The sequence below is a fragment of the Tachypleus tridentatus genome, chromosome 9, assembly GCF_004210375.1.
Source record: "Tachypleus tridentatus isolate NWPU-2018 chromosome 9, ASM421037v1, whole genome shotgun sequence".
NCBI classification, from domain to species: domain Eukaryota; kingdom Metazoa; phylum Arthropoda; class Merostomata; order Xiphosura; family Limulidae; genus Tachypleus; species Tachypleus tridentatus.
Window position 1 is genome coordinate 75131859 of NC_134833.1, and position 26365 is coordinate 75158223.

Here is a 26365-nt window from a genome sequence, read left to right on the forward strand (position 1 = left end):
CAATATTCACTTTACTTGGTTTTCTTAGTTTCAGTTTCTCTCTCATTTATGAACATAAGAGAAGTGTTACATAATTTGGTATTGTGATAGCTACTGTATATCTCCATTTATTTCACATTTATGAAACACAACAAACTGTGACTTGAATGCAATTATTTCACCATTAAAAAATGTAATTTCAAAAATTAAAAAATTATTTAAAAGTAAAATGTGTCCAATGATTAGAAACCCCTTTAAAAGAAGTGTAAAAAGTGTAATTTATAAAAAGGAAAACAAATATCAAAATTTTAAGATACAATACAACTGGAACAACAACAAATTTGCCATTTTATTCTGTTTGTAAAACATTTTTGGTTAATAATTGATTGCATATTCAATTCATCCAAACATAGTCCATTAATGAGGTTTTTATTTACATGAAAAGGCTGCATAAATTATACAAATATAAAATAATTCCACAAATAATAAACTTGTGTTTGCTAGAAGATTTCCATTTTGTTTAAAATTACCAAGTTGATGGGAACTGCAAAGTTAATTTCAGATCATAATTTCAACTCACAATGAAATTAGTTGGTTTAATACTAAAGGAAAGGTTTAAATTATGAAAGAAAAATTATTTTGGTTTCAACATTAACAATAACATTAGCAACTAATTATTAGTGAAATTGTTTATAATTAGACTCACATTACTATAGGAAGATATATTAAGTTACATCACTTTATTGAAATATAATTATAAGATGAAATCTATTCTTACAACACTTGCAAATTTTGAATACTATGCAAAAGATAAAAATCTAATTTTAATAGTAATTCTAATTCAGATTTTTACTCTTCTACAGGTACTAGAACTATTTGCTACTGTAGTAAGAAAACTTGGCAATTTATAATTTTCATATAAATTCCAATAACTGATAAAAAAAGTATTAAAAGAGTGGTTCACTAGCTGTTCAACCTATTCTTCCATTACTACTTGATGAAAACAAGATTATCAAGTACACTCAGATTGTTCACAACACATATTAAGGGAAAATATAAAATACCAGAAGTTCCACACAATTCCCCCTTTTAATATCACTTCCAGTTATTCAGAAAATCTAAGCTCACAAGATCTGAGCATTCACCATTTGTATAAATTTTATTGATACTGTTTAACACTGTACTTCTTGAACTTTTGAATGTAAAACTTATTACCATTAACTATTTCTAATATTTAAAAGCTAAATTTTCTTAGGTTTAACTTTTTTCCTTCCAGATATAGGTTCACTGGATAAATTCTCACTGTTGGCAACAGCACTAGATACAGTAGCAGCTTTAGCTGGATTGACCAATGCCTGCATTAGTTCCACACCCTGGCCGAGTAAGGGCAATACCTTAGAATAGTTGTATATTAAAACAGCAATCACAATAGTCAGTGGAAGGGCTAGAATTGAGCCTTGTGTCATCTCATGCTCCAGAGACCGTGGCTGAGGGCTAAAATGGAACGTCATGTGTCTGTAAGATGTATTAGCACGGAATGAAATTGATGGAGAATCCACATGAAACGTGCTAGGTGGAAGAGAAGAGTCCAGTCGAAGTATATACATACGGTTGTCCAAGGGTAGAGCAGGCAGTTGAAAGAAACTACTCTGGCCTAAACTGAATGTATATATAGCCTGGTCAAGGTTGTCTTCTTGGTACAATTTTATCTGTAAAAAACAAACCAACACACTTAACATTAAAAGCAATTTGATATTGTAAAATTAAAATTGTGTTAAAATAGTTCAACCACTTATTTTAATAACAAGTTCCACAGTAAAGAAATCTATTTAACATACTTTCTAATAGAAAACTAATTAGCAAATCTTGCTATACGACTAACAAACTACAACCAGAATAACATAGAATGAATATTTTTTACCCTCGTAAAAAGATCTTTCAGTATAAACAGAATATCTATATCAACATGTTGCTATTATGATAAACTGCATATTTCTCCTTTCATAGTAAGAGAATTAACATTTTACATCTATAAGAAAGACACATGATTCAATCATACAAGTACCAAATATTAAAAAATCCATTTATGTGAAGTGCATCTTTTTTTTTATGTACAAGTTATAAAAATATATAATTTATTTGGACATTTGATGCAATAGCATTAGTTACAATTGCTGTGCAAGCAGGAAAAATATATAATCAATTAGTCATTCAACTGTATTTCATCAAGTTCCAGTAGTTGTATTTGCTTCTTTTTCATATTTCATGTTATGATAGTTTATGGTGTATTACTCAGTTGCCCCATAAACAATAAATGATTTTAAAGTTCCATGCTTTTAAAATATAAGTAACAAAATGGTGCAGTTTCTTTTAATTGTCAAACTAGGCATAGAAAATAATTTCTATAGCACTAATATCAAAACTTCTAAAATCACTAGTCAAAGAAAAGGATCCAAAATGAACTGCACTACTTTTGAAACAGATATATCCTTTGCCCTGAAAGAAGAAAGTGAACTTGATACGAGTGGGAAGAAAGAACGTGCAAGAATAATTTGTTCTGGGAGGTGTAATCCACAGTATAAACAACCCAATTTATCTACTCATATATTCAACTTCAACCAGACAGACAAGGTTCAACAACTCTTCTCTGGCATTAGGTGGCTGAGGATCAATCAAATAAAAATTAGTATACAGTAACAAACATTGTGGCTAGGATACGTGGGCCATATTACACATACACATGTATCACAACCAAAAGTAAACAGAGTGTCACATGTCAAATGACCAGAATTACAAAAAGCAACTGAACAAATTCCTAAAACCACCATAAGAGTAATAACCATACCAAACCAAACTCAGCATTAAAGTCATGTCATTGACTCAACTCAGTTATGAGGACAGAGTAATATCTGTAACAGAAACTAAGAGCAGAAATCTTAACTCACCCAACTTGAAATGCAGGTAAGAGACATCCTGCATCTGGAATTAAAAGAATGATATGGAACATTCTCTCAACAGCATATTGTATGTACTGTTGCCAGTATTATTAGGTAAAGTCTTACAAACTCAACCACAAGACAGGAAAGAAACCATATGCAACTGGAATTAACAAGAAAGGAGGCTTCTACTGCACACAGCCATAGAAACAGGGCAGTGTCATCCCAAACTCAATATTATGAGGAAGATCGCATATAGGCTGATACTACTCCATTTGACAGCTGTCCATCTGGGAAGAAGCATCCAGAGAAAATGGTAGTAAGGAAACCACCTTTTTCCTCTTCTCACTGAGTGAATAAATAGTAAGTTGAAAGTCTACAACACACTCAGGAGAAAGCCTCCATGGCCCACAGCCCCAGCAAGAACTATGAAGTGGCAATGATTTCCTTGCTCCACTTTCAAACAGAGGTAAATTTGGATCAGATTTTATATGCAGAACTTTTACTAAGGTTTATACCCTGTCTAGCCACAAAAACCATGTCAGCCCTGATTGTAAAATAAAGGATACAAGGATGACCTACAGGATCCAAGAGATGTTTTACTGACTGAGGAGTGTCCACTGAAGGGAATTCACATAAGCTTGGCCCATGGAAATGAGAACTTCCAAAGATAAAAAGGATCTACCTTACAGTAGATCTAAATTAACTTAGAAGACAAAAAACATATAAATATTTTGTCTATCAATAGCTGTGCACTGACAACATGAAATACTTAACTATCCCATGTGTAAAAAAGGACAAAGACACACAAAGAACATATGAATAAAATTTACCAGAGTATTGCAAACGTTTGTGAAATGAACAAATCAGAACACTTACCACCAATCCAGTGACAGATCTGGAAGAAATAGGGAGAGAAAAACAGACCTTTTTTACCAAAGAACAGCATGGAGTCATGACAACACATGCAGGAAAAAGAAAACTAGCAAAATCATCCTTGCTCTGAACATGCAGAAAAAAATGAATAGCATCAACTGTGAACTTGAATAACCAGCTGTATCAATGCTGTATAACTTGCATTGATGCACTCATGTTATGTATCCAGTAACATAAAACTGACCACTAGTCTTCCCTGTCCTGGTTGTGTATTAGTGGACTAGTATTTTGTAATATATAGTTACATTCGGGTTCTTATACATCATATATATGTACATATATTATTATTATTTAGAAAGAAACTATTAAACATATTTTCTCAAAATAAAGAACATTAAATCAAGAAGTAAAGCAAACAATTATTTCTTTTCTCTAAGACCTTTGTACTCAGTTGCTAAGCCTTTTAAAATTTTGCATATATATTTTAGTTTTTATATATACAGTAGAATAACCAAAAAATCATAAATAACTACATTGATATATTAAAATTTCACTACAATTTATTAAGCTTAGTAACTAAGATGTATTTAGATATAAAAAATATGAAACTTCAAGCAGACTAAAGACACAATATACCTCATCAAAATCTTGAATCAAAAGAACATAGCAGCCTTTTCAAAGACTAAAGTGACTGAGAAAACTACTATGTGGACATTCTAAGCTGTTGACTGGTTATTCACATCACACTGTAGTAAGAGTATACAAGGGACCATTTCAAAAAATAAAAAAAGTTTAATGGAGCTACTGTGTTTGATTCAGTACATAAGCCATATCCCAACAAAATAAAAAGATATTTTTTATTTTTTATTCTAGCTTGTCAGTACTAGTAATTTAAATTCCTAATTTGTACAAAATTATATACTCAGTATTTTGACATAACAAACATTAATTTTAAACAGTGCTGCATTCAACATACCCATGACTCACTAAAATCTATATTTAGATGTGTTGTTTTAATATTTACTTTCAAGTTAAGAAATTATAATCTACAGTTTGATTTCAAACTTACTGACATAAATTCATAAAGTAGTAATTTAATAAAATTTTGAACCTAAGTCAACAAACATGATGATATGGCCTTCAACCCATGATCCACAGCAAAAGAGTTAATTCATGCAATTTGTATGTGCATTATTCATTTCAGAGATGTGGATCATTTATTCCACACACATCTGTAGAATATTGTATATTTCCAAAATGTTATGAATAAAACATTTTTTATGTTTTCTAGCTGCTATTGTTGCATAATTTGCATTTATTTCACCTCAACTTAGAAAATTCGAAGAATAATACAAATTCAGCAGGCATAATTATATGGGCGTACAAAGTCAAAATACTGATCTCTAATTATAATACCAGTATTTTGTTAAATATAGGAAGATTTTAGCTACCATAAATAACATAAGTATCTATACATGGTGTTCACATTTGCTGAAATTGTAGTTATTTTTCTTAAAATTTACAAGAACAAAGAAAATATCCTTTGTTTTTTGACAGATATTTTCTTTATTCTTGTAAATGTGAAGCTTAAAAATGAATATCTCTAATGCTCTCCATTTTTAAGCTTCAAATATACATAAAAATAAAATAAAAATAACAACTTACTATATTAGTTCACACAAAACACCTGTAATTTATTTGGGTGTCTAAACAAGCTTTATGTAAATTAACAAAAAAAAATCCCTTTCTCTTCAGAGCTACAACTTAGTATCCTACATTCAACAGTTTTGACAAATTTAGGATTTTCTCCTTCAAGCTGTTTTCAAATGGCTGTTAAGATTTATATACACAAGTAACTGCTCTTTCCATTAGTTATAAACTCTTAGAAAAAATAAAAGTAGGTGGGACTAGACAAGAAGTTTTGAAAGAATGTAATAGTAGAAAGAGCCAAACTATTAGACTGGTTAAATATACTTATATCTCAGTAAATCAAAGAAGCAGGGTGTTCTTAATTTTAACTTGTCAATATCTCCAATTTCAGTTTCTAATTCGATAACTACTGTACATGTTGTGTGGTAGGCACAACTAATCATGAATGGAACAATAACACAACAGGTATTTTTATGTGGCATGCAAAAAATATTTATAACTTTTTTCTTTATATTTCCTCTTAAATTAAGAAATTAACACACATTATTAAAATGTGAAATACAGCCTTCTCTTTGATTTGAATCCCTTTGACATAAGTGATAGCAAAGTTATTTAATAAAATTTTGAAAAAAGCTCTCTAAAATGTTATGACATGCACCCTTTGATCTGCCCATAGCAAAAGAATTAAGCTAAACTACTGACAATATAAAACCAGAAGTCACCTTCAGTGATGAAAGGAACTCTTGACTTGTTACAACATTGCCACTGATGTCCATCTGGTTAAAATGACGAAATACTATCATTCGCAGATCCATAATGTCTTTAGCTTCCATCTACAATTGAAAAAGATAAACAGCATGAATGGTTCAGTATGCCAACTATACATTATGCAATAAATGGAAGTAAATAATAAAATTATTAAAGTTTAGAGTTAAGATATCATCAGTGAAGAAACTGACATATGTACTATGCCCATTTTTATTTACACACCTGTCACAACATATGAATATAAAAATTTTCTTTATGTACATAATTACTGTAATCCTAAAAACATATTTACATCAAAAACTATAACTACAACAATTAAAAAGCAAGAATAACTGATTACACATTTAACTGTTAATAATTCATGTTCAAATGTCAACATAATTGCTATCATCTTAAGATAAAAGAATCTTTGGAAATTAGCTGTCAATAATCTATGGATATTAGAAAATTAAATGGTAAATATTTGTTATCAATAAAAAATGATTAGTTGTTTACATTCTTTATAGTTCTTTTACTTGGTATCTATTTAGAAGGCTACATTCTATTGAACTTTTCTTCCCCTTGATTTCTCAAACAAAAATTCTAAAATTTACTAGATTTTTACATAAGCACATTCAACAGTCTGATAATTAAATTTTTCTGATACTTCTACTTAATTAATACTACTTTAGCCAAAAAGCTGGTTATAAAGGGTAAAAACTTCAGAACATACTTCAAACTACATGACTACAAAGAATGATGTAGCTTGATGGTAATACAATAAAATGTATTATTTGTATTTGTAAAAAAAATACACGATTTAAAATATCATAATGAATTATACCATTTTCATCAGATTATGTTAAAATATATAAGTAACTGGTACAGCAAAATGGCATGACTTGCATGAATAACATTCAGGATTTAATTTTTTTTTTTAAAGGTCCACAATCCTGCTTTTTCCAGTTTTTAAATAAATTACATTTCTTCCCCTCACTTTCTCACCTGTCTTTTTCAAATTCCCTAATATTTCCAGGTTCAATATTCCAGAGTGAAATAATTGATAATTTTCTATTATCATAATTGATTATTATGTATCTATAACCATAATACCAGAATTTTCACTAATTGTTTAACAACTGTAATACAAGAATGTTAACAATTAACAGCCATTTCACCAGAATGTTAGCCACTACAAGTGCACATTTTACTGTTAACCATACATCAACAGGTGATTAACTAATAACAGTGTACATATTAATGTTAACATGATAATAGGTGATTATTGCCAATAGTGAACATATCAGCTAACACTTAACAATCTATGTGCATGAGAAAATTACTTAATTTAAATTTTTCTATGATCCACCAAATGCCCATAACTGAAGACAACAATAAAGTTTTCAATTACTTTAAAAAACTATCTTAACTGACCTAAACAGTGGAATCAAGTTTGTTTAACAATGTACACATAGAGAAATGTACAAATACCTGGAAAAGGTAAGTGAGGCTGCTAAAACATGTCAGGTCCTTTGTATTTAAGTTTTTTAATTGATACTCTATATTATTATCATGCATTGATTTTATTGAGCTGAGAATGAACAAACCTACATATTTACATACAAGTACCTTAACAATTATTTCCTTCGGAGCAGCTCTTTCTATATGTTGATTTGACTCTGCTCCTTTTTTTAAGGAGATGCTGTAATTACAACCTGGTATCAATCCACGAATTCTAAAGGTTCCATCTTGTTCACTGAGGGCCTCTTCCTGAAACTGCTGACAATAATCACTCCCATGACCAACTGCTTCAACTACAACTCCTGGTTCTGCTTCTCCCGTCAATGAGTTAACAACACCAAAGCAGCTGAAAGCCATTCTCTTGCCACTGTATAAAAGGGATTTTTTTCAATTTAAATCTGAGTGAGTGAGCTCATTTCTATTTTGTCACATACATATTCATGCATACTTGTACTTTAGGTCAAAGCTACAAGTGTGGCTTTATGTTATTGTAACTTCTCCAATCTATGATTTTGTATGATAACCATACAACATTTCGCATATAAATATTTCAGTGAATCCGTATACAATAGTTTCAAAGCATCCTAAAAAACAAAAGATGTATTGTAAGTTAAATGTACTACAATAAATATTAAGAAAATATTCATTCGATGCATTTTGTAAGTGAGATGGATTTTTGTCATTTACAATAACTGTGGGAATTGTCTGGTTTTCAAACAATTTGAACATTACAATCTTCTAAGAAGCTCTTTAACTTCATCTTAGAAATAATTAAACATAAATTAGCCCAAAATCTAATGAAAATACAACAATTTAAGATAATATATCACGTAGACATTAAAGAATGCAATCTTCTACGTAACAGTCATTATGAAACATTTTATATTTACTATTTTAATGCCAGAGCATACTTTGAAAAAATTATTATTATTAACATTGTGATAAGTAATGACTACAGCAAAGTAATATATACCAGGTAAATAATTATACCTTAAAATTTCTAATGATAGGATTTTATTGGATTCTGTGTTTTCCAACATTAATGATAATTTACCTTTCTCATGTTACACAAAAGTTTAATATAATGCAATAAGAACCAAATCCTATAAAACTAGCTGTGTTATGAAACATATATTCATCAAATTGAAGATAGTTTTAATGATGTCGAAATTTCTAATTATTCTTTTCAATTAATATTTATAAGCATTAAAGGTGTACAAAAATGAAATTACAATAACCATGCTTATTCATTATAGGCTAGAAAGTTTAATTTTTAAACTGAAATGATCACATTACATACCAGAGGAGAGAAAGCATCAAATAAGAATGACATAATAAAATTAGTCAAAAAATAATTTAAGTTCTTGATATTTACTTATTTTTCTACACGTTTTTGAAATATATATATATATATGTGTGTATATATATATATATATATATACACACACATAAAAAAACTTAATTCTTCAATACTTTTGCTTTAACAGAATACAATTTAGCCAACATTGTCAATATGATGATTGTGATTTTTCAATCATCACTCATTAGTAACAACTTATAATGTAATCCTAATCACCATTATGTTATTTTATGTAAAATAAGTTAAAACTACAATCAAAAACCTTAACAGTAGTTTAAAAATCAAATGTTTTAATTTTAAGAGGCACAATAAATGTAATAATATCTAATTAACTTGTTTGCAATTGTATTTTATCATAAAACCTTTATTGATACTTGCATATAAATATCACTAGTGAGTCTTTATTTATTATACCCACCTGATATTCATCTCTACAGTTGCTCCCTCTTTGACTTCTATCATCTTGGAAGGAGGTTCAAACTGGTATTCTTTCATCATAGGCTTCAAGAAATATTGCCCAGGACTTAAACCAGAGAACACAAGTCTTCCATCTGTTTGGGTCATGCTGTTCTTCCTGTAGTCCAATCCTCCACTAAGAGACACTAGCACACCTGACAAAGCCTCTTTTGCTTCACCTTGGACAGTAATGTCTACCTCTGCCAATTTGAAGGCAGCAAAATTTCCTTGTTTTTCCAACTTGCTGAAGATATAACCTTCTTTGTCTGCACCAACATTGTACTCCAAATCACTGTCTAAAGGACCAACTACATAACTACCCTTGGCATCTGTTGTCATACTAATGACCTGCTGCTGTCCACTTACTTCACTTACTGTGATTTTGACTCCTTCTAGTGGTGGTATGACTTTCCCATGAATAAACAAACCAGTTTTCCCTTTGAAACTCACAGAGTCTGGTGAACAGTCATCAGGAACAAAAAACTTTAATGAAGGTGGGTGAAACAATATCTGTTCTGACAATGGAGTTAAGATCAAGGCAGTCCTAGGTTGAGCCCAAAAAGTAAAATGATATTCAAAGAGATTATCTTTTGTTAAAGTAGAGTTTTGAAGAATAATTCTTTCTGTATCTTTTTCATCATTTTCTTTCTGTACAGAGACAACAATACTTGTGATATTTTCTTCAGACAACACAATACCACCCATCAAGTGCTTAGAAGCAAGCAGAGTAATGGTAGAAGGATGTAGTGTGTCAAACCAGAACACTTCCTCCTTGAAAAGATGGCAACCAGTAGGCTTCAAACTATAAACTCCAAATAAAGGAAGACAGTGCATGCTGGTACCTTGAGGCACTTCAATTTTCTCTACATATTCTGATGGATGTACTAGCTCTGCTTCAGTGAAATGAGAAGAAGTTACAAGCATTAAAAAACCAGTCTGCTCAAACTGCACATCAGTTACATCTTTGTCAACCACATCAATCACCTCAATTTTCTTCTTCCAACACCATTCATCCTTAACCACAGACAGTTCATAAGTCGTAGGTAACAAGCCTTCAAAACTAAAGTGTTTCTTGTCTACTATGGTTATTTGGGAAGTGGGATTTTGAGAAGACACAGCTTCTAATGCCAACTGGACACCATCACAGTCAGTTAAACATTTCATTATTCCTTTTATACTTCCACGAAACTGTGAAAATGTTACATCTAAGACAGGACTGTCACTAACAATGGCTACAACTTCAGCTGGTACAAATTTTAATCCACATAACTGTTCTTTTTCTGACAAAGCAGGTGTTAAAATATACTTTCCAGGAGTAACAGGTAAACAGAATTTTCCATCTTTTCCAGTCATGACTTGCAATTCATCTTTCTTGTTTTCTTGTGTAACTAAAATAGATCTTTCTGTTTCCCTGATAACCCCAGATGGCACATGGGAAATGATAAGTTGGCCACACAAATCAAGCTGTGATGCTACAACTTCTGGAAGCTCAGGAGTGTTAGGTGTCACTTTCACAGTTACTGGTTCAAAAACAAAGTGATGAGCTTGGACATCCAACCTGTAGGAACCTGCCTTCATATTATCCAGATGATACACTCCATCCTGGTCAGTAAGAGCTTCTTCCTTACTATCAAGAAGAATTTTTGCACCAGGCAAAGGCTTTCCTTTTATGCCAGTAAACACTTTACCACTAACACTAAATCCCTGAACCTACAAATGAAAATACATGAAAAATTAGAAAAAAAAATTTTAAATGTCTTCAGAGTTAACATTTAAACTAAAGATTGCTCTAGAAGAGTTCTTTTATATCATGTTTCTGCAAAATATGTTAAACAGATTTGTATAAATTATAAACTATCTTGCTCATTTCACTTTAAAAACAAAGTAGGAATAAATTATATGAATAATAAATGTCCATATATTAATTAAATTAAATTAAGAAATCACCAAATTTCAGTTTAACATAGGGAACTGAAAAATATTCCTATTAATTTTAGAAATAAGAATCAATAGATCAAAAATGACCATGTAAAAACAGCCAGAAACTAAACAAATAAAATTATAAACATTATACTTTGCAAATCATTTTAACATTAAAAGATGAAAAACAAATAAATAAGTATTCACAATATGCTAACCAATAGTGGCATAACCAACAAATGCGAGAAACTTCAATTACAAAAACATTAAACCAACCAGTGGAGACAGTTTACTAGATAATGCAAAACAAATATGCTATATGAAAAATACAAGATGACCAAAAACACAGTATTTAGAGTATTTAAAACTTATGAAAAAAAAACACTGAAAACAACCCAATAATTTCACCTAAACAGAAGTGAAAGATGATGGTTAAACACCAAAAACTTTAATCTCTTTACTCTTAAAAATGAGTCAGAAGTAATTAAAAATAAAAGTAAAAATTATAAAATGTTAGGGCATCTACAAATAGTGCTTAATATGTACACTTAACAGAACTGTGGTATTTATATGTAAAAGTATTTCTCAATTTTTAAATAACAATCATAATTATTTGGAAGAGATACATTTCATTTTCCATATATTAAACTAGATTAATCCATATACACTTACTTGAAATTTTTCTTTAAATTCAATACTTCCATGTTCCACTGTAAATTCTTTTACTGAAGGAGATACATCAAACTCAATGTTTTCTCCTTTATAAAAAGGGTAAAGCTGATACTTTCCAGGAGGAACTGATGAAAAGACAAACTTACCATCAGTACCTGATGTCACTTGACACAAATATTTCATTCCACTTGGTATATTATACCCTTTAACACAATTAGAATCACAACCCTGTATCTTCAGAATATTATTGGAATCATTAAGGTCAAAGAGAATGAAATGAACTCCTCTTATGGGTTCCCCTTCACTCCTGACTTCACCACGAACATCATATCCTCCTACTACTATTCCACTGCCAATTTTACCATTATCCTGAGATATTGTGATCTTTTCTTGATAGTTATCTAATCTCCACTTTGTGTGAGAGGCTTCCACTAAATATTCTCCTGGAAGAATGTTTGAAAACGAATAATCACCACCACCAACAGTCTTTGTTTCTTGTAGTAGTTCACCATTAACAGTCTTCAAAAATATGGAGATTCCTGCAGGTCCATTGTCAGAACCTTTGCTTACAACCTAGCAGTGACAAAAACTAAAACTAGTCATTTGTTACCATCCATGACAAAAACCATACTTGAATGCAGATTAGTTTCCAAGTTCCTCTTAATTTGTCCATTAGTGACTTTAAATTGGAAGTGTATGAAAAAAAGGGCATGTATTTTGTATGCCACTGCTCACAACTATATATATTTCCACATAATCAAAATATTTCCATTATTATTAAAATTAACTCAAGACTGTTCAACTTAATTTTATAATTCACAAAAAATTATGACTTTTTATTATTCTAATTACCCAACTGTCGTATGAGGATAACAGGTTAGCTGAATGTAATCAATTGATAAACCCAACAATTAAATGATTATCAAATTCTATAAAATTGCTCAACTTTAACTAAATTCTCTTTTATGTTTGGTTCTTAAATTTCAAAAATGTCTTCTTCTACTCAATATATTGTGGTTAGTCTAGATACTGGATCTCTCTAAACCAGCATTTTGCTGGATGAAACAACAGAAATAATTTTTAACCATCTCTTCCTAGCTATGTCAAGCTTCATCACAGTTTCAATTGAAAACATTTCACCAATTTCTTACCCTTAGCACTAAACCAAAAAAAAAAAAAAATTGTTTCATTGATTGATTGATTTAGTGTTTTATGGCACAAAGCAGCTAGGCTATCTGTGCCAAACATCCAGTAAAAAGGTAAAAATAAATTAAATGTAGTAAAACAAGAAAAGGAAATGAAGGTAAAACAAAACATCTTTCAAAAAAAGAAAAAGCATTCGACCAATGTTGACACACAGCCAACAATTTTAAGAGAGAAAGCAGAGTAAGAGAAGTTGTAAAGGACTTTCTCCTGCAAAATGGTAATGATCATAACCCACCAGGAAGACTAACAGGTAAGTACAAGAACAACCGTCAGTCACCTGAAGTTAGTCTTTCCAGTCCTGGTTCTGAGTTATGTGTCATTATGGCCAGTACCAAAAGGAAAAGTAATAAAAGTGTTGAAAGACATTAAGCAAAATTGTACTAACAACTCGCCAGGACGACTAACAGGTATTTCAAACGGATAGTTTAAACAGCAGTGTTAGTCACCTGAAGTTGGCCTTTCCAGTCCTGGTGTCGAGTTATTTAATTTTCTGGCCATTTTCCAATGTCAAATTGAACTAGAGAGATTGAGACTCTGAAAAGGGAACCACAATTAAAAAGGTGTAATGAATAAATATCAAACACTTAAATGAGATTAAAAAGATTAATGGTCATTAAAAAACTAAAAACTTTATCAAGGTGGACAGAGTCACCATCACCAATAACACTGTCCAATGTTACAGATAAACCCTGGGAAAAAACATGTTTAAAATATTGCCGTCGTTGAGAATCATAACGATGGCAAGAAAGAAAATGTGGCTTACAGTGATTTGAGTGTTACACACTGGTGCATCAGTTCCAGATAAAAGAAAATGATAAGTTAAAAAACTGTGACCAATGTGTAGTCTAGATAGAACAAACTTCCTCCTTCCAAACCTTACGGAAGCTAGACGGCCAAAGCCCAATATAGGGTTTTATTTGAAAAAGCTTGTTGTCACGTTGCTCACTCCAAGTGGACTGCCAGTTGGCATGGAGCCTAGCCTTGAATACAGGACCATAGTACATGTACGGAATAGGCACAGTAGTGATAGTGCCAGAGCAGATAGATTTAGCTGCCATGTCTGCAAGCGCATTCCCGCAAATACCAACGTGGTCTGGTATCCAGAAAAACTGGATAGAAGTAGATATTAATAAAAAATGGGCCAGTCTGTTTTGAATATCAGCAAAAACAGGGTGTGAGCCAATGTGAAGTGATTCCAAGGCCAGTAGAGAACTAATAGTCAGTATAAACTGTGCAGTCAGAGTACTGCTCAGCTTCAATATGATCCAGGGCAAGAGATATGGTGTACAGTTCAGCAGTGAATACAGAAGCTGTAGAGGGGATTCTGTGGGCAACCACTGAACCACAACAAACCATGGCAGAGCCCACAGAGTCACCTGATTTGGAATCATCTGTATAAATTGGAATGGAAAGATTGCTCTGAAGATGTTCAGTAAATAAAAGTTGGTACTTCCAACTGGGAGTATCTGCTTTTCTCAAAAAGAAAGGTCATATTTGGAGACTGTAATAAGCCATGGTGGGATGGGCTGACAAGTGGATTCTGCAATGTTATCCAAGGACAGACCCAATTCATCCAATTGAGCCTAGATGCGAAGGCCAAAAGGAACAATGGCAGATCATCTGTTCTGAAAAAGTAAGGCCCACTGATAAAGGAAAACACATCAACAGGTGGGATGCTTTGGTAAGGAATAAAGTTTCAAAGAATACAGTAAAGAAGGTTGTAAACGACGAAGGTGCAGAGAAGGTTCATGAGATTCCACGTATAAGCTTTAAACTAGAAAGATGCGGAAAGCCCCAGTGCAGAGTCGAAGTCCATGATGATGAATGGGGTCCAGCATCTTAATGCCAAGGGTCTGGCAGAGCCATAGACCATTGATCCATTGTCGAGTTTTGAACAAATAAGAGCACGATATATCTTTAACATAGAACATCGATTCGCTCCACAACTGGAAGCAGAGAGGACACGAAGGATGTTCAGTGCTCTTGTGCATTTGACCTGTAGCAAGTTTAAGTGTGGTATAAAGGTCAGCTTACGGTCAAAGATAAGCCCCAAGAACTTGGTCTCAGGGACCACTGGCAGTGAAACTTCACCGATACGGAGTTCAGGATCACGGTGAATACCCCGTTAGCAGCAAAAGTGCATGCATGAAAATGGTTTTAGAGAGAGAAAAATTAAAGCCGTTCACCGTTGTCCACTTCTGTACATGATTGAGGGCAGTTTGTAGTAGCCGCTCAATATATCTCATGTTCAACGACTGACACGACATGAGAAAGTCGTCGACATAGAACCTGTTTGCAACAGTGAGAGGGAGTTGTTCAGTGATGGCATTTATCTTTATACTGAAAAGTGTGACACTCAAAACACAGCCCTGAGGGACCCCAAGTTCCTGTACAAAAGAACAGGAAAGTGTCGAACCCACACGAACTTGGAATCTCCTGTCCATACCTCCATGTTGTGTCATAAGCCTTCTCAATGTCAAAGAATATTGATACAAGATGTTGTCTTTTGAGAAAGGCTTCTCTGATTGACGTTTCAAGTCGAATCAGGTGGTCCATGGTAAAGTGCTGTCGTCAGAACCCACACTGGGTGGGCGAGAGAAGGTTGTTTGATTCAAGGAACCAAACAAGACAAGTATTAACCATCCTTTCTAAGGTCTTAAAGAGACAGCTCGTCAAAGCAATTGGACAGTAGTTTGAAGAAATCTTGGGATCTTTCCCAGGTTTAGATAAAGGTAAGATAATAGCCTTGCACCAGGCATCAGGAAAAACATTCTCCTGCCAGATCCAGTTAAAAACAATTAGAAGAATATCAAGAGAAGAGTGTACATCATCAGGTCCAACAGATGTACTGCCAGACTGATGAAGGGCCATTTTCAGTTCCACCAATGTAAAGGGACAATTATAGTCAAAGAGACAGTCAGTTTGAAAGGAAAGAGGTGAATGCTCTGCCCAAGTCTTGATGGCCAAAAAGGTGGAGGAACAAGCAAAAGTGCTAGATACCTGGCAAAAGCTTTCACCTAGAGTATCGACAATGCTCTAGACATCAGCTACCTCTTGACCATCAGAGAGTAAGATGGAGAGGGGGATAGAATTGTAGTGCCCACTGATCTTTCAAATCCTGTCCCATATGACCTTGGAACTGGTGATAGAAGATATGTTAGTTGTGAACTTAATCCAAGATTCCTTCTGGCTTTGACGTCTTACCCACCTAGCATGTGCACGGGCCCGTTGGAAAGTGATGTGGTTTGAAAGTTTGGGATATCTACGGAAAGAATTCCAGGCCTGTTTTTGAGCCTTCCGTGCCAAGTGGCAAGCAGGATTCCACCACGGATGAGGATATCATGAGAAACGTGTCGAGGTTTTAGGAATACACTGAGCAGCTGCTTGTATAATACAGTCAGTTACCGCTGCCACATAGTCATCTATTGATGGCTAATTCATGATGGCAGGATCATGTTCTGCGAGAGCAGTGAAAGTGGACCAGTCTGCCTGATCCAGCTTCCACCGAGGCACAGGGGAAGGGTGGCATTAACCATGGCCAGTGTCTCTCAAAAGTATAGAAAAATGATCACTGCCTATTGGACTATTGTCAACCCTCCATGAAAAATGGGAAAATAATCAAGGGGAGCAAACCGAGAGATCAACAGTGGTAAAGGATTGACTAGGTGCGTGAAAATAAATGGAATAACCAGTATTACAAAGAGAAAGATTGTGATCAGAGAGCATATGTTCTACAGAGCGACCCCTCCTATCAATAACAGCACTTCCACAGAGGGGATGATGTCCATTAAAGTACCCCAGGATTAGAAAGGAAGACAGCAACTGTTCAATAAGAGCATCAAGGTCTGATTGATCATATGTCTCTCCAGGGGACAAGTAGAGAGAACAAACAGTGATGGTATGACCCAAGGAAACACGGATGGCTACGGCCTCCTGGAGTGTGTTGAGTGACAAAGACAGGGTGGGCACATGCTGATCAATCAATAGTGCCATGTACTCGTCCATCACACAGCCTGTCATTTCTGTACAGAGAAAACTGCCGAATGGTGACTGTATCAGCATGTTTTAGAAATGTTTCTTGTAAGGAAAGACATACAGGATAGTAGAAAGCAATCAGTGTTTTGATATCATCCAGATTAGAACGTAAACCTCGACAGTTCCATTGTATCAAGGTGGCCATTTTTAATGACTGGTAGGCGAAGTGGCTGGAGAACCCTTCTGTTTACGACCACGTCTTTTTTCCTTACTGTCCTTATTCAGAGGAGGTCTATCGACCTCCATGGATCCTGCCCTGGGTAGATTGGGCAGGTCTTTGTTGTTGGAAGGGGATTCCAGTGACTGAGGACGTGGACGAATGATTGTTTTGCATCGTGGGGTGGGAGAAAAAGATGTATCAGAAGAAATGCCTGTATCTGAAATTAAAGGATGTGGATCTTGAAGTTTGTTGGAATGTATGGGAGGAGCAGAGATGGGTGTAGAAGTCGATTCATCAACCTTTTAACCATGGAGGTCAAAAGGCTTTTCATTTGTTTTGAAATTTATTCTCTTGGAGGCACACAGAGATCTGTCTGCACTCCCACTGTAGATAATGTGGTAAGTGCAGCATCATATGTCCGAGATGAAGTGGCGAACAGCAATTTCCGAGCATCAGGATAACTAATGTTATGAGTAGTTTTCAAATGCTGCACCTCTTATTCCTCCAACCATTTTGGGCAAGGGTGGGAACCATTGCAGTTGACACAATGTGGGTCCATGTGACACTCACAGGCATCATGATCCTTGCCACCACAACGAGCACACGCCAGGGAACCACGACAGGATGTCTTTGAGTGGCCGAACCTCTGACATTGGAAACATTGGAGAGGGTTTGGAATGTACGGCCATACCCTGCAAACTAGATAACCTGCCTTGATGGTAGCAGGTGCACGTGGCGATGTAAATGTCAAAACAAGGATACTTATTTGCAGTGTAACTCCATCTTTGCGAGTGGAAATGCGCCTCACTGCAGAAACTCCTTGAGTGGAGAGACCAGCGAGAATCTCTGACTCAGGGATGTTCTTCAAATCCCTCTCAACCATAACTCCTCGTGATGAATTCAAGGTAGCATGAGGGGTAACCTCAATAGATACATCCCCAATTGCCTTTGAATTCAAGGTGAGTTCACTGTGTTGGGATGTGGATGTTTCAACCAATATGTCTCCAGATCGAAGCTTCTTTATTGACTTTGGAGAGCCAGCAAGTCCCTCTAGTCCCTTCTGAATAAAAAAGGGGGACAATTATCCTATAGGTTTTTCTGAAAGAGAATGTAATATAAGAAAATGGAGTACAGGTGTTACAGATGTTGAAGATTGCTGCTCAGAGTCTTCAAGACGTGGTCGTTTACCTATTGACTGTTTTTTCACTATTTTATTTAAATTTTTTGTTGGAGGATCCATAGGAAAAAAGGAAAATTTCGGTACCCACTGACCCCACCCACCATGGAGCCCTACGAGGGGACACACTACAGTGTCATGCAAGGACATTGCAGCAACGCCAGGGTTTCGTGAGCACTATACCCAAACACCAGCATCAGACACAATTTCCACAACACCTGTTGAGAACTTCCAACACTAGTACTTGATTGACTCTAGCCCAAGTGGACCAGCCAATTGACCCAAGGGAGGCCACCCAAAGGCCGCCCGTTTACAGGAATTCAAGGCAAAAGTGGTGTGTTAGGGTTGGACCCCTCAACCACCAGGAGTCTCTCCTCCTCTTCACGGGTTGCCACGCACGGCAAACATGTGAGTGGATGTTTAGATCCCAGAGGAGGTAAACTGAAAGAACAGAACCTTCCCTGGGAGGTCCCCTCACCATGTACAGGAATCCACACTGAGGGGAAAATTTGTTTAAAAAAAATTCTTTACAACCAAACAGATGGGTTCCCTCTACAATCTTGGCCAATAGTTATCCATCTCACTGTACATATATAGTTAGAAAACTGCTTGCCTGATTTCATACTAGTGTTATTATACAGGTATTGCAGTGTGATGTAATTTTGCTATTTAATTCTGGTTACCATGTTTTAAAATTTGAAACACATTTATATTCTGAGTACTACAAAATTAAATTCACTTAAATAAATAGATGAGTCTTTGTGGAAAATCACAATAACTATAAAAAGTAATAACTTTTCTTTTTCTATATGTTAAAAACCACTTTCACTGTAACATAAACTAAGTGTGACACCTTTATTCTTGTTATTTTCAGAAATAATTTAATCACAACTTTTTAAACAAGATTCTAATCCCTGCTCTTGTTACACCCTTCAATGTAAAGAGATTATTGTGATGCACAAAATTCTGTAATAAAATGGTTATACAACACACTTTCTAATTAACATCATACATAAATTAGTTTAAATCAAATACCAAACTTGAAACAAACAGTGAAATGTCCATAAATTTCCTTTCATCATATGTCTCCTGCTTGTAGGATTTCAAAGTTTATTTATCAAAAAACTTACCTTGAGGTTGACAAAAAAATTCAACTTTTAAAATTTCACTTGTAGAACTAGTTTCAGAATCAAAATCTTTTTACAATTAACACTCCTTCACTCATAGCTCACATAAAAATTCACAATCTAAGCACAATTTGAAAACTAATATTCAATGAGCACTTAGTGGTATTACATACTACAACTATCACTGAGCAACTTGATCAAATGAATAAACAGGCTGTTAAAAAGAATCAACAATTCTACCACGGTTAAAACTGAATCTATGGAACTTGAACTTTTCATTAAAGTAAAACTTACTAATTGCAAAACAGTGAAATGAGTAAGTTGTTCAGTAAGCAACATTTATCTTGAGTTAATAAAAAATAATGAATATTACCTGGCCATAACTTTTTTATTAAAGTAATTCAACATTAATAACACTGGTTGTCTTTACAGCTTATAATAAATAAGAAATTATTAAAATGAAACTATGCCACCATTTGGTTCAAGCACAGTAAACACAAACAATAGACATCACTGTGAAAGTTATGCAACCAATGACCACTGGGGCACACCTACATATTCATCAGTTGTGTATAATTAAAATGAATGGATATCTCTCCGTAGCCATGCCATGTTATCTAATTGTGTAAGAGTTCAATTGGTATACATCTGAAGCCAAACAAGTTTTTTTTCAATTATAACAAAGCTATTTAGGCTAACTGTCATCTATAATTTTTAGCCTCTCACTAATTGGAAGGCAACCTAATGGCAGTACCTGCTGTCAACTATTGAGGTACTCAATACCACTGTCAGTTCAGAATCACACATGGTGGTAGATAGCCTCAACAGCTTCACTATACCTTTAAAATAAAAACCATTATAATGCTTCAATGGTTGAAAGGGTTAACAAGAGTGGTTTTAATGAAAATCAAATCCTCAAATCATGAAACAAACATTCTAATCACTCAGACATGGCAACCAAAGTTGAACAAACATGAACTAATCGAAAAAACAGTAATGAGGAATCATAATGTCAATAATTTGATTACTTGGATAGTTTGAATAACTGAAAACAAAGATAATCAGTAACATTAATTTTGATCATTTAATTATTTTTCTGCCATTCACCAATTTAGTTTAATTGTGGTTAATCAATAACTTTACATGATAATAATCACTTTAGTCAATGATCACAAGAATCAGTCCTGCTGATTGAGTTAATCACCCAGCTCTATTTCATTTTAATCAACCATACTTATAAACTACTATTTTTCAGTCTCAAATTGCTATTTAAAATATCCAATAAAGTACCCAGTATTTATTCCTAGACATAATATTTCACCTATAATAATTTTGTTAGCAATGTCTTCACAACACAATTAATCTGTAATTTGGCATAAATATACAAGCAACAAAAATTCAATACTTACAATTCAAAAGTACTCAAATGATGTTTAATAATGAATTTTTTTCCATACAGAAAAGTGAGTAACATATAATTTATACAGTAATACTCAGCATATCAAGTTGTCTTTTTTTACATTCACTTACACTCTTAAAAAAGGAGAAATAAAAAGCATAGTTAATGAAAGAAATACATTAATTTAAATGTTTGTAAATACAATCTTATTTTTTGTTAGAATTAAATAAAGTGAACTAACACTTAATTTTGAAACTGTAGCTGTTTATACAATATTCAGTTGATGTACGTACCTTTCCAAATATAGAAAAACCTTTGAAAACAAAGTTAATGTCCTCTCCTCGACTACAAGCATCTTTTACTCCATCCACATGTAGGGCAACAGTTGTAGGTTCAAAGCCCCACCCACCAGGAGGTTCAACTTTTAATATATAATCCCCCTTGTCATATAAAGGAATTAAGTAATATCCATTGTTTGGAGCACAGTCTGTCTGGTACTTAAGACTTCCTTGCTTGCTGTAACTGAAAAAGAAACAACAAATTAGTTACAAATATCTTTGGTATACTAATGAGCCTAAAATGTCAGAAGAAACTAAGATTAATATTTATGAGTGTTTTATTACAATAATAACAACTTGCTTTCCTGTAAAAGCTGTAAAATTTAAAATACACATTATCAGTAAGTAAACTAAAAGCAAAGATATTCATAAGTGCTGAGTTATCAAAATCTAAACCAATTAGGTTGCATAAATAATGAATCCTAATAAATTTGTAAATGTAATAGCATTAGGAACTAGTAAGTGTTCTGCAGAAAACAAATTGTTATATTTATATTTATGGATATAATAACCATGTCCCATATTTTCAAACTTGTGAAAATTGTGTTCAATTCTGATCACTTTACTTAACCCCTTAGCTACAGGATGTGCTATATGGTGTGACTGTAAACTGACAGGCACTTCCTAAACACACCACGTGGTGTGCTTTAATTTCTTTCGAGTAATAGCCTGCAGAATGCATCCAACTGATTTCTAAATTTTTAGTTATTGATAATTTATTTCATAAATTTTCACAGCTGAGGGGATAAGAAAGCATGTTACATTGTTGGTGAATGATTAGGGAGAATTGATATGTCTTTGCCACAGAGAAGGAGAGAACACAAATGGAAGATTTTAAGATTAGAAGTTAAAGATACACGAATGTGTTTTCATAAAGGGCCATGCAGGTAATATCTAAAGGACACAAATTTTATGATGTGGAAAACTCGAACACAAGTTCAATTCAGATGGCGTTACTTTTATAATATAAATATAAAATTAGATGGTCAATCCATGAAACAGTTTGCCTTCATGTGTGGTAAAAAGAGTTCACATGAAGATTGAATAAAAATTACTAAAAGTAGTATAGAGTTAAGTGAATATAAAAAATGGGATAATAGAGATAGGACAAATAAAGCCAACTTAGATATATTTTGAGAAGAGTAAAAATCTGCATGAAGTGTTTGAATTGAATATTTATATTAGCTCTAATTTTCAAATTTATCAACCACCTTTAAAAAAGAAACATATTAAAAATCTTAGCATATTTATACAACACCAAACCCTATTTATTGATAAGTAAGTTTCAGTATTCAAATGCTTCTCTAATGAGCACTGAGTTATCAGACGCGTTTATACACACTGTATGAACTGAACATACATTAACAGTTTTTGGTAAACAATTTAACTCACTGATATTTTATAAGTAGAGAAACAAGTTTAGCATTATTTTTATTAACAAATTTATTTACACTACTTAATTGCAGAGAAAACTTTTAACTTTTAGGAATATGTAGATCTAACATCTGTATTTTACCCTTTGCAATTTTTTTATATTGTAAAAATTTAATATTCAAAATCTGATTTAAAGTTGTACAGTGTTATGCACCATTTCTTAACTGGCAAAGTATTACATAATTCCAGGTGAAATACAAGGAATCTAAAAATAAAGACAAGGGTGAAAAAAATCAATCAAAAAAAAAGAAAATTACACAAACAAGTAAAAAAGTATTTTGGAGAACAGTATCAATAACAGCTAAGCTAATTATTGAAACCATGTAAACAAACTGTATTATTAAAGTTATTAATTGTTATTAATATAGTTTCCTGATCAATGACTTCTTTTTCATAAACTTCCCATTGCTGTTTAATACTTGCTATTAAATCCTAATGTTCTCTTTATCTTCTCTATTAATTTTTTGCTTTATATATCTATCTATCTATCTATCTATCTATCTGTGTGTGTGTGTATTTAGCTGTTTATGTAATTTTGTCTTGTTTTCCACATGACTTTTTTTACTCATCTTCATTACCACCACAGTAGTAAAACATCTTACATCAACAATAATTTTAATCATGTTATTTAGAAACCTAAAATGGTTCTATAGTATGGAAAGTCTAATAACATTTTAACTACATTTTTCTTTTCTTTTACAGTTCTAACAAGTTCTTTGTTCTATGTCACTAGGTCACCTAAGTAAAACCTACAATGTTCATGCTACAACTATAACAGGCTTCACTATATAATATTTTCACCTGTGCCATAACAAATATATATATATATATATATATATATATATTGTTTATGTTGTATCTCTTAAAATATTTTATTCATATGAAAATGAATAATATCCACAATAGTGTCACTGTACCCCCCCCAAAAAAAAATAAAACAGCAAAAAACATACAAACAACAAAACTTCATAATAGTTTTTCAGATTTATATGAGTGACTCTGTCTTTTATGCTGACAGACTTTACAAATGAAAGTGTTGTTCCATAATGGTTTAGAATGTTATATGAGGGCTCCATGCTTTCTTAAGTGATTTGCTGTGCAACAATAACTTCTACAAATGACAATAAAGATCCTCCTTCACTGAACCTCACTTTATAAACATTTCTTTAAGAGACTAACAACAACAAAAAACTTCTAATGACATTATAATGTCAGATTGACCAGGAAGTTGCCATGCACCACTTATACAGATGCTGAACAAGTCACTTGTTATGTTAAAAGTTTACACTTGTGGTAATAAGCCACCACATTAAAGATTATCCAAGTAAAATTGTTCATTTTATCTATCTAACTTTTGGGAAGGGGCAGTAGCTTAACTGTTGGTTTAAGTTGGACATAAAATGTTTGAAATGTGAAACTTTAGATTGTAATGATAATTTCCGAACAGTTTTCTTACAAGTAACTCTAGCATATCATTATTATCAAGTATACAATTTTTTTTAACTTAATGTGACCTTCTCCAGAAATGTTTAGTTAACATTTGTCTATATGTATGCCAAAATTGTTCACTAAATTAAAACCATTAACTTTACAGAAAACTATTAGAATACATACATGTATATAATAACTTGAATGACAATTCACAAAATGCTATGGCAAATCAGTATAATTTTAATGAAAATTTAGAGAGCATATACAAATAATTATATACACAAAACATTTTAGGCCAACTGAATTACGTGTAAGCTACTGTGTCAATATATTTTAAATTCAAAAACATATTTTAAACATAGGAGACTATACATATTAATTTATATTAAGAATCTAAACACAAAAGAATTAAAGGGATTTACAGTTATTGATATTTCTTGTTCAATTTTGTTTAAATCCAATAAATCTTTATAATACATTTTCCATTAAGTATGGGGACTATCTAGCAATCTTATAAATAATCCACTTAAAACTCTGATAAACAAAAATTTGGACCAAGAAAGAGTCAGACAGACAAATGTTACAGGTCATAAATCATTTACAGGAAAATTGTTTTACTGTTTAGATGTATAAATTCTAAGTCTCACTGTGTTCATTAGAGGTAACTAATCAGTGAGAATATATCATATATGTTAGGTTTATGTCATAACAACAAAAGAAGAGAGACAACAAGAACATATTAATCTTATGCATTATACTACATTAATCTAACCTACGTAAAAGTTAGTGTGTGTCACATTACCTCACAAATTGGATTCATTATTCAGAAATGAACTGAATTTACAAATTATTCTTTAAGAAAATAAAAATATTTCTATCACACTTAAAGCAAATTGTCATAGGCATTGACTACAAAACAGTAAAAGATAAGTATGTTACTTAGGTTATCATTCCAGAACTAGCACATGTAAACACTATTGGAAACATATTCTTCATGATGTAAAGTACTTGGTAAAAAAAAAAAGAAGCATAGAAGCAATGGATCTGATGAAATGATGTACCAAAATCACCATATAAGGATTTTTACAGTAATTCAAATCATAAGTACACTATTCTTTGGATATAGTTTTTTGTGAAACTAAACTAAGCCTTTCTTGAGAACAATATTCTGAGAGTCAGGAGTATCCTGGAAGAGCTAGTATCCATGTGATGAAAAATGATAAATAGATCTGAATTCTTTAATATTCTACTAAATCTGTTCATCCATGTGGAGTGAATTCCATATTCTTCACACTCTTATGATTTTAGAATAGTACTAGCTGCCTGTAACTTGTAAGTTGTATTAAGTCTAAAAGTCTTCAAAAACTAAGTTTATTGATTTAATTTACTTACAGCTTAATTTCCACTCGGGAATAGTTAATACCAAAATCTGACTTCACAAATCCACCACAACCAAGAACATCTTCTTCATATGTAAAACTGAATAATAACGGTAAAATTATAAGATGGTTCAAGCGTAATTTGAAAGAACCTAACACTACAAGTATTTCCATGGTTTTCATTTCTCACTTTGATTCCTACCACCGTACCAGGAAATTAAACCTAACCCACGAGAAGAGGACTAACGCCAGTTTCTCACATATACATACGGGTCTTCCGTTTAAACTCATATTTTAATTGAAGCACATTGGTTTTAAAGGCTACGAAATTATCGATATTTCGAACGGTTTTTAATGTAATATATATATACATTCACTCAAAATTAAGACTTTTTTTCATAAAATGTAGTAAACAAAACATAAATCAATAGCTTTAAGTCATTCTATTACATTTCAGTAACTGTTAAACTTTCAGACTGTGTAAAGAAAACTGATAAAACATATTAAACACGAATAACGAAAGATCGGTACATACTAATTAACTCTTTCAATATGGGATAGA

The 26365-nt window shown here is 32.7% G+C and overlaps 1 protein-coding gene across 2 annotated transcripts; it reads right to left on the minus strand.

Moving 5' to 3' along the window:
* Positions 1–391: 391 nt before the first annotated feature.
* LOC143225514 (BOS complex subunit NOMO3) lies at positions 392–26088 on the minus strand. 2 transcript variants are annotated; one of them, XM_076455102.1, is made up of 7 exons: positions 25817–26088; positions 21515–21743; positions 12118–12690; positions 9488–11235; positions 7818–8076; positions 6164–6274; positions 392–1688 (listed from the first exon to the last, which is right to left on the minus strand). In XM_076455102.1, exons 1-7 carry the CDS (start codon positions 25984–25986, stop codon positions 1221–1223), a joined length of 3558 nt encoding a protein of 1185 aa, XP_076311217.1. In that variant the 5' UTR covers positions 25987–26088; the 3' UTR covers positions 392–1220. The 2 variants fall into 2 exon arrangements, with proteins under 2 accessions (XP_076311217.1, XP_076311218.1); XM_076455103.1 differs by lacking the exon at positions 12118–12690.
* Positions 26089–26365: the final 277 nt, after the last annotated feature.

What these genes read in the sequence shown, in the direction of transcription:
- LOC143225514 (XM_076455102.1), bottom strand. Translation starts at nt 25,986, where the DNA reads ATGAAAACCATGGAAATACTTGTAGTGTTAGGTTCTTTCAAATTACGC. An exon ending in TCCCGAGTGGAAATTAAGCT is followed by an intron (nt 21,744 to 25,816) that starts GTAAGTAAATTA and finishes TTTCTTTTTCAG; the next exon opens with TTACAGCAAGCAAGGAAGTC. An exon ending in ACTGTAGAGATGAATATCAG is followed by an intron (nt 8,077 to 9,487) that starts GTGGGTATAATA and finishes CCTTTTATACAG; the next exon opens with TGGCAAGAGAATGGCTTTCA.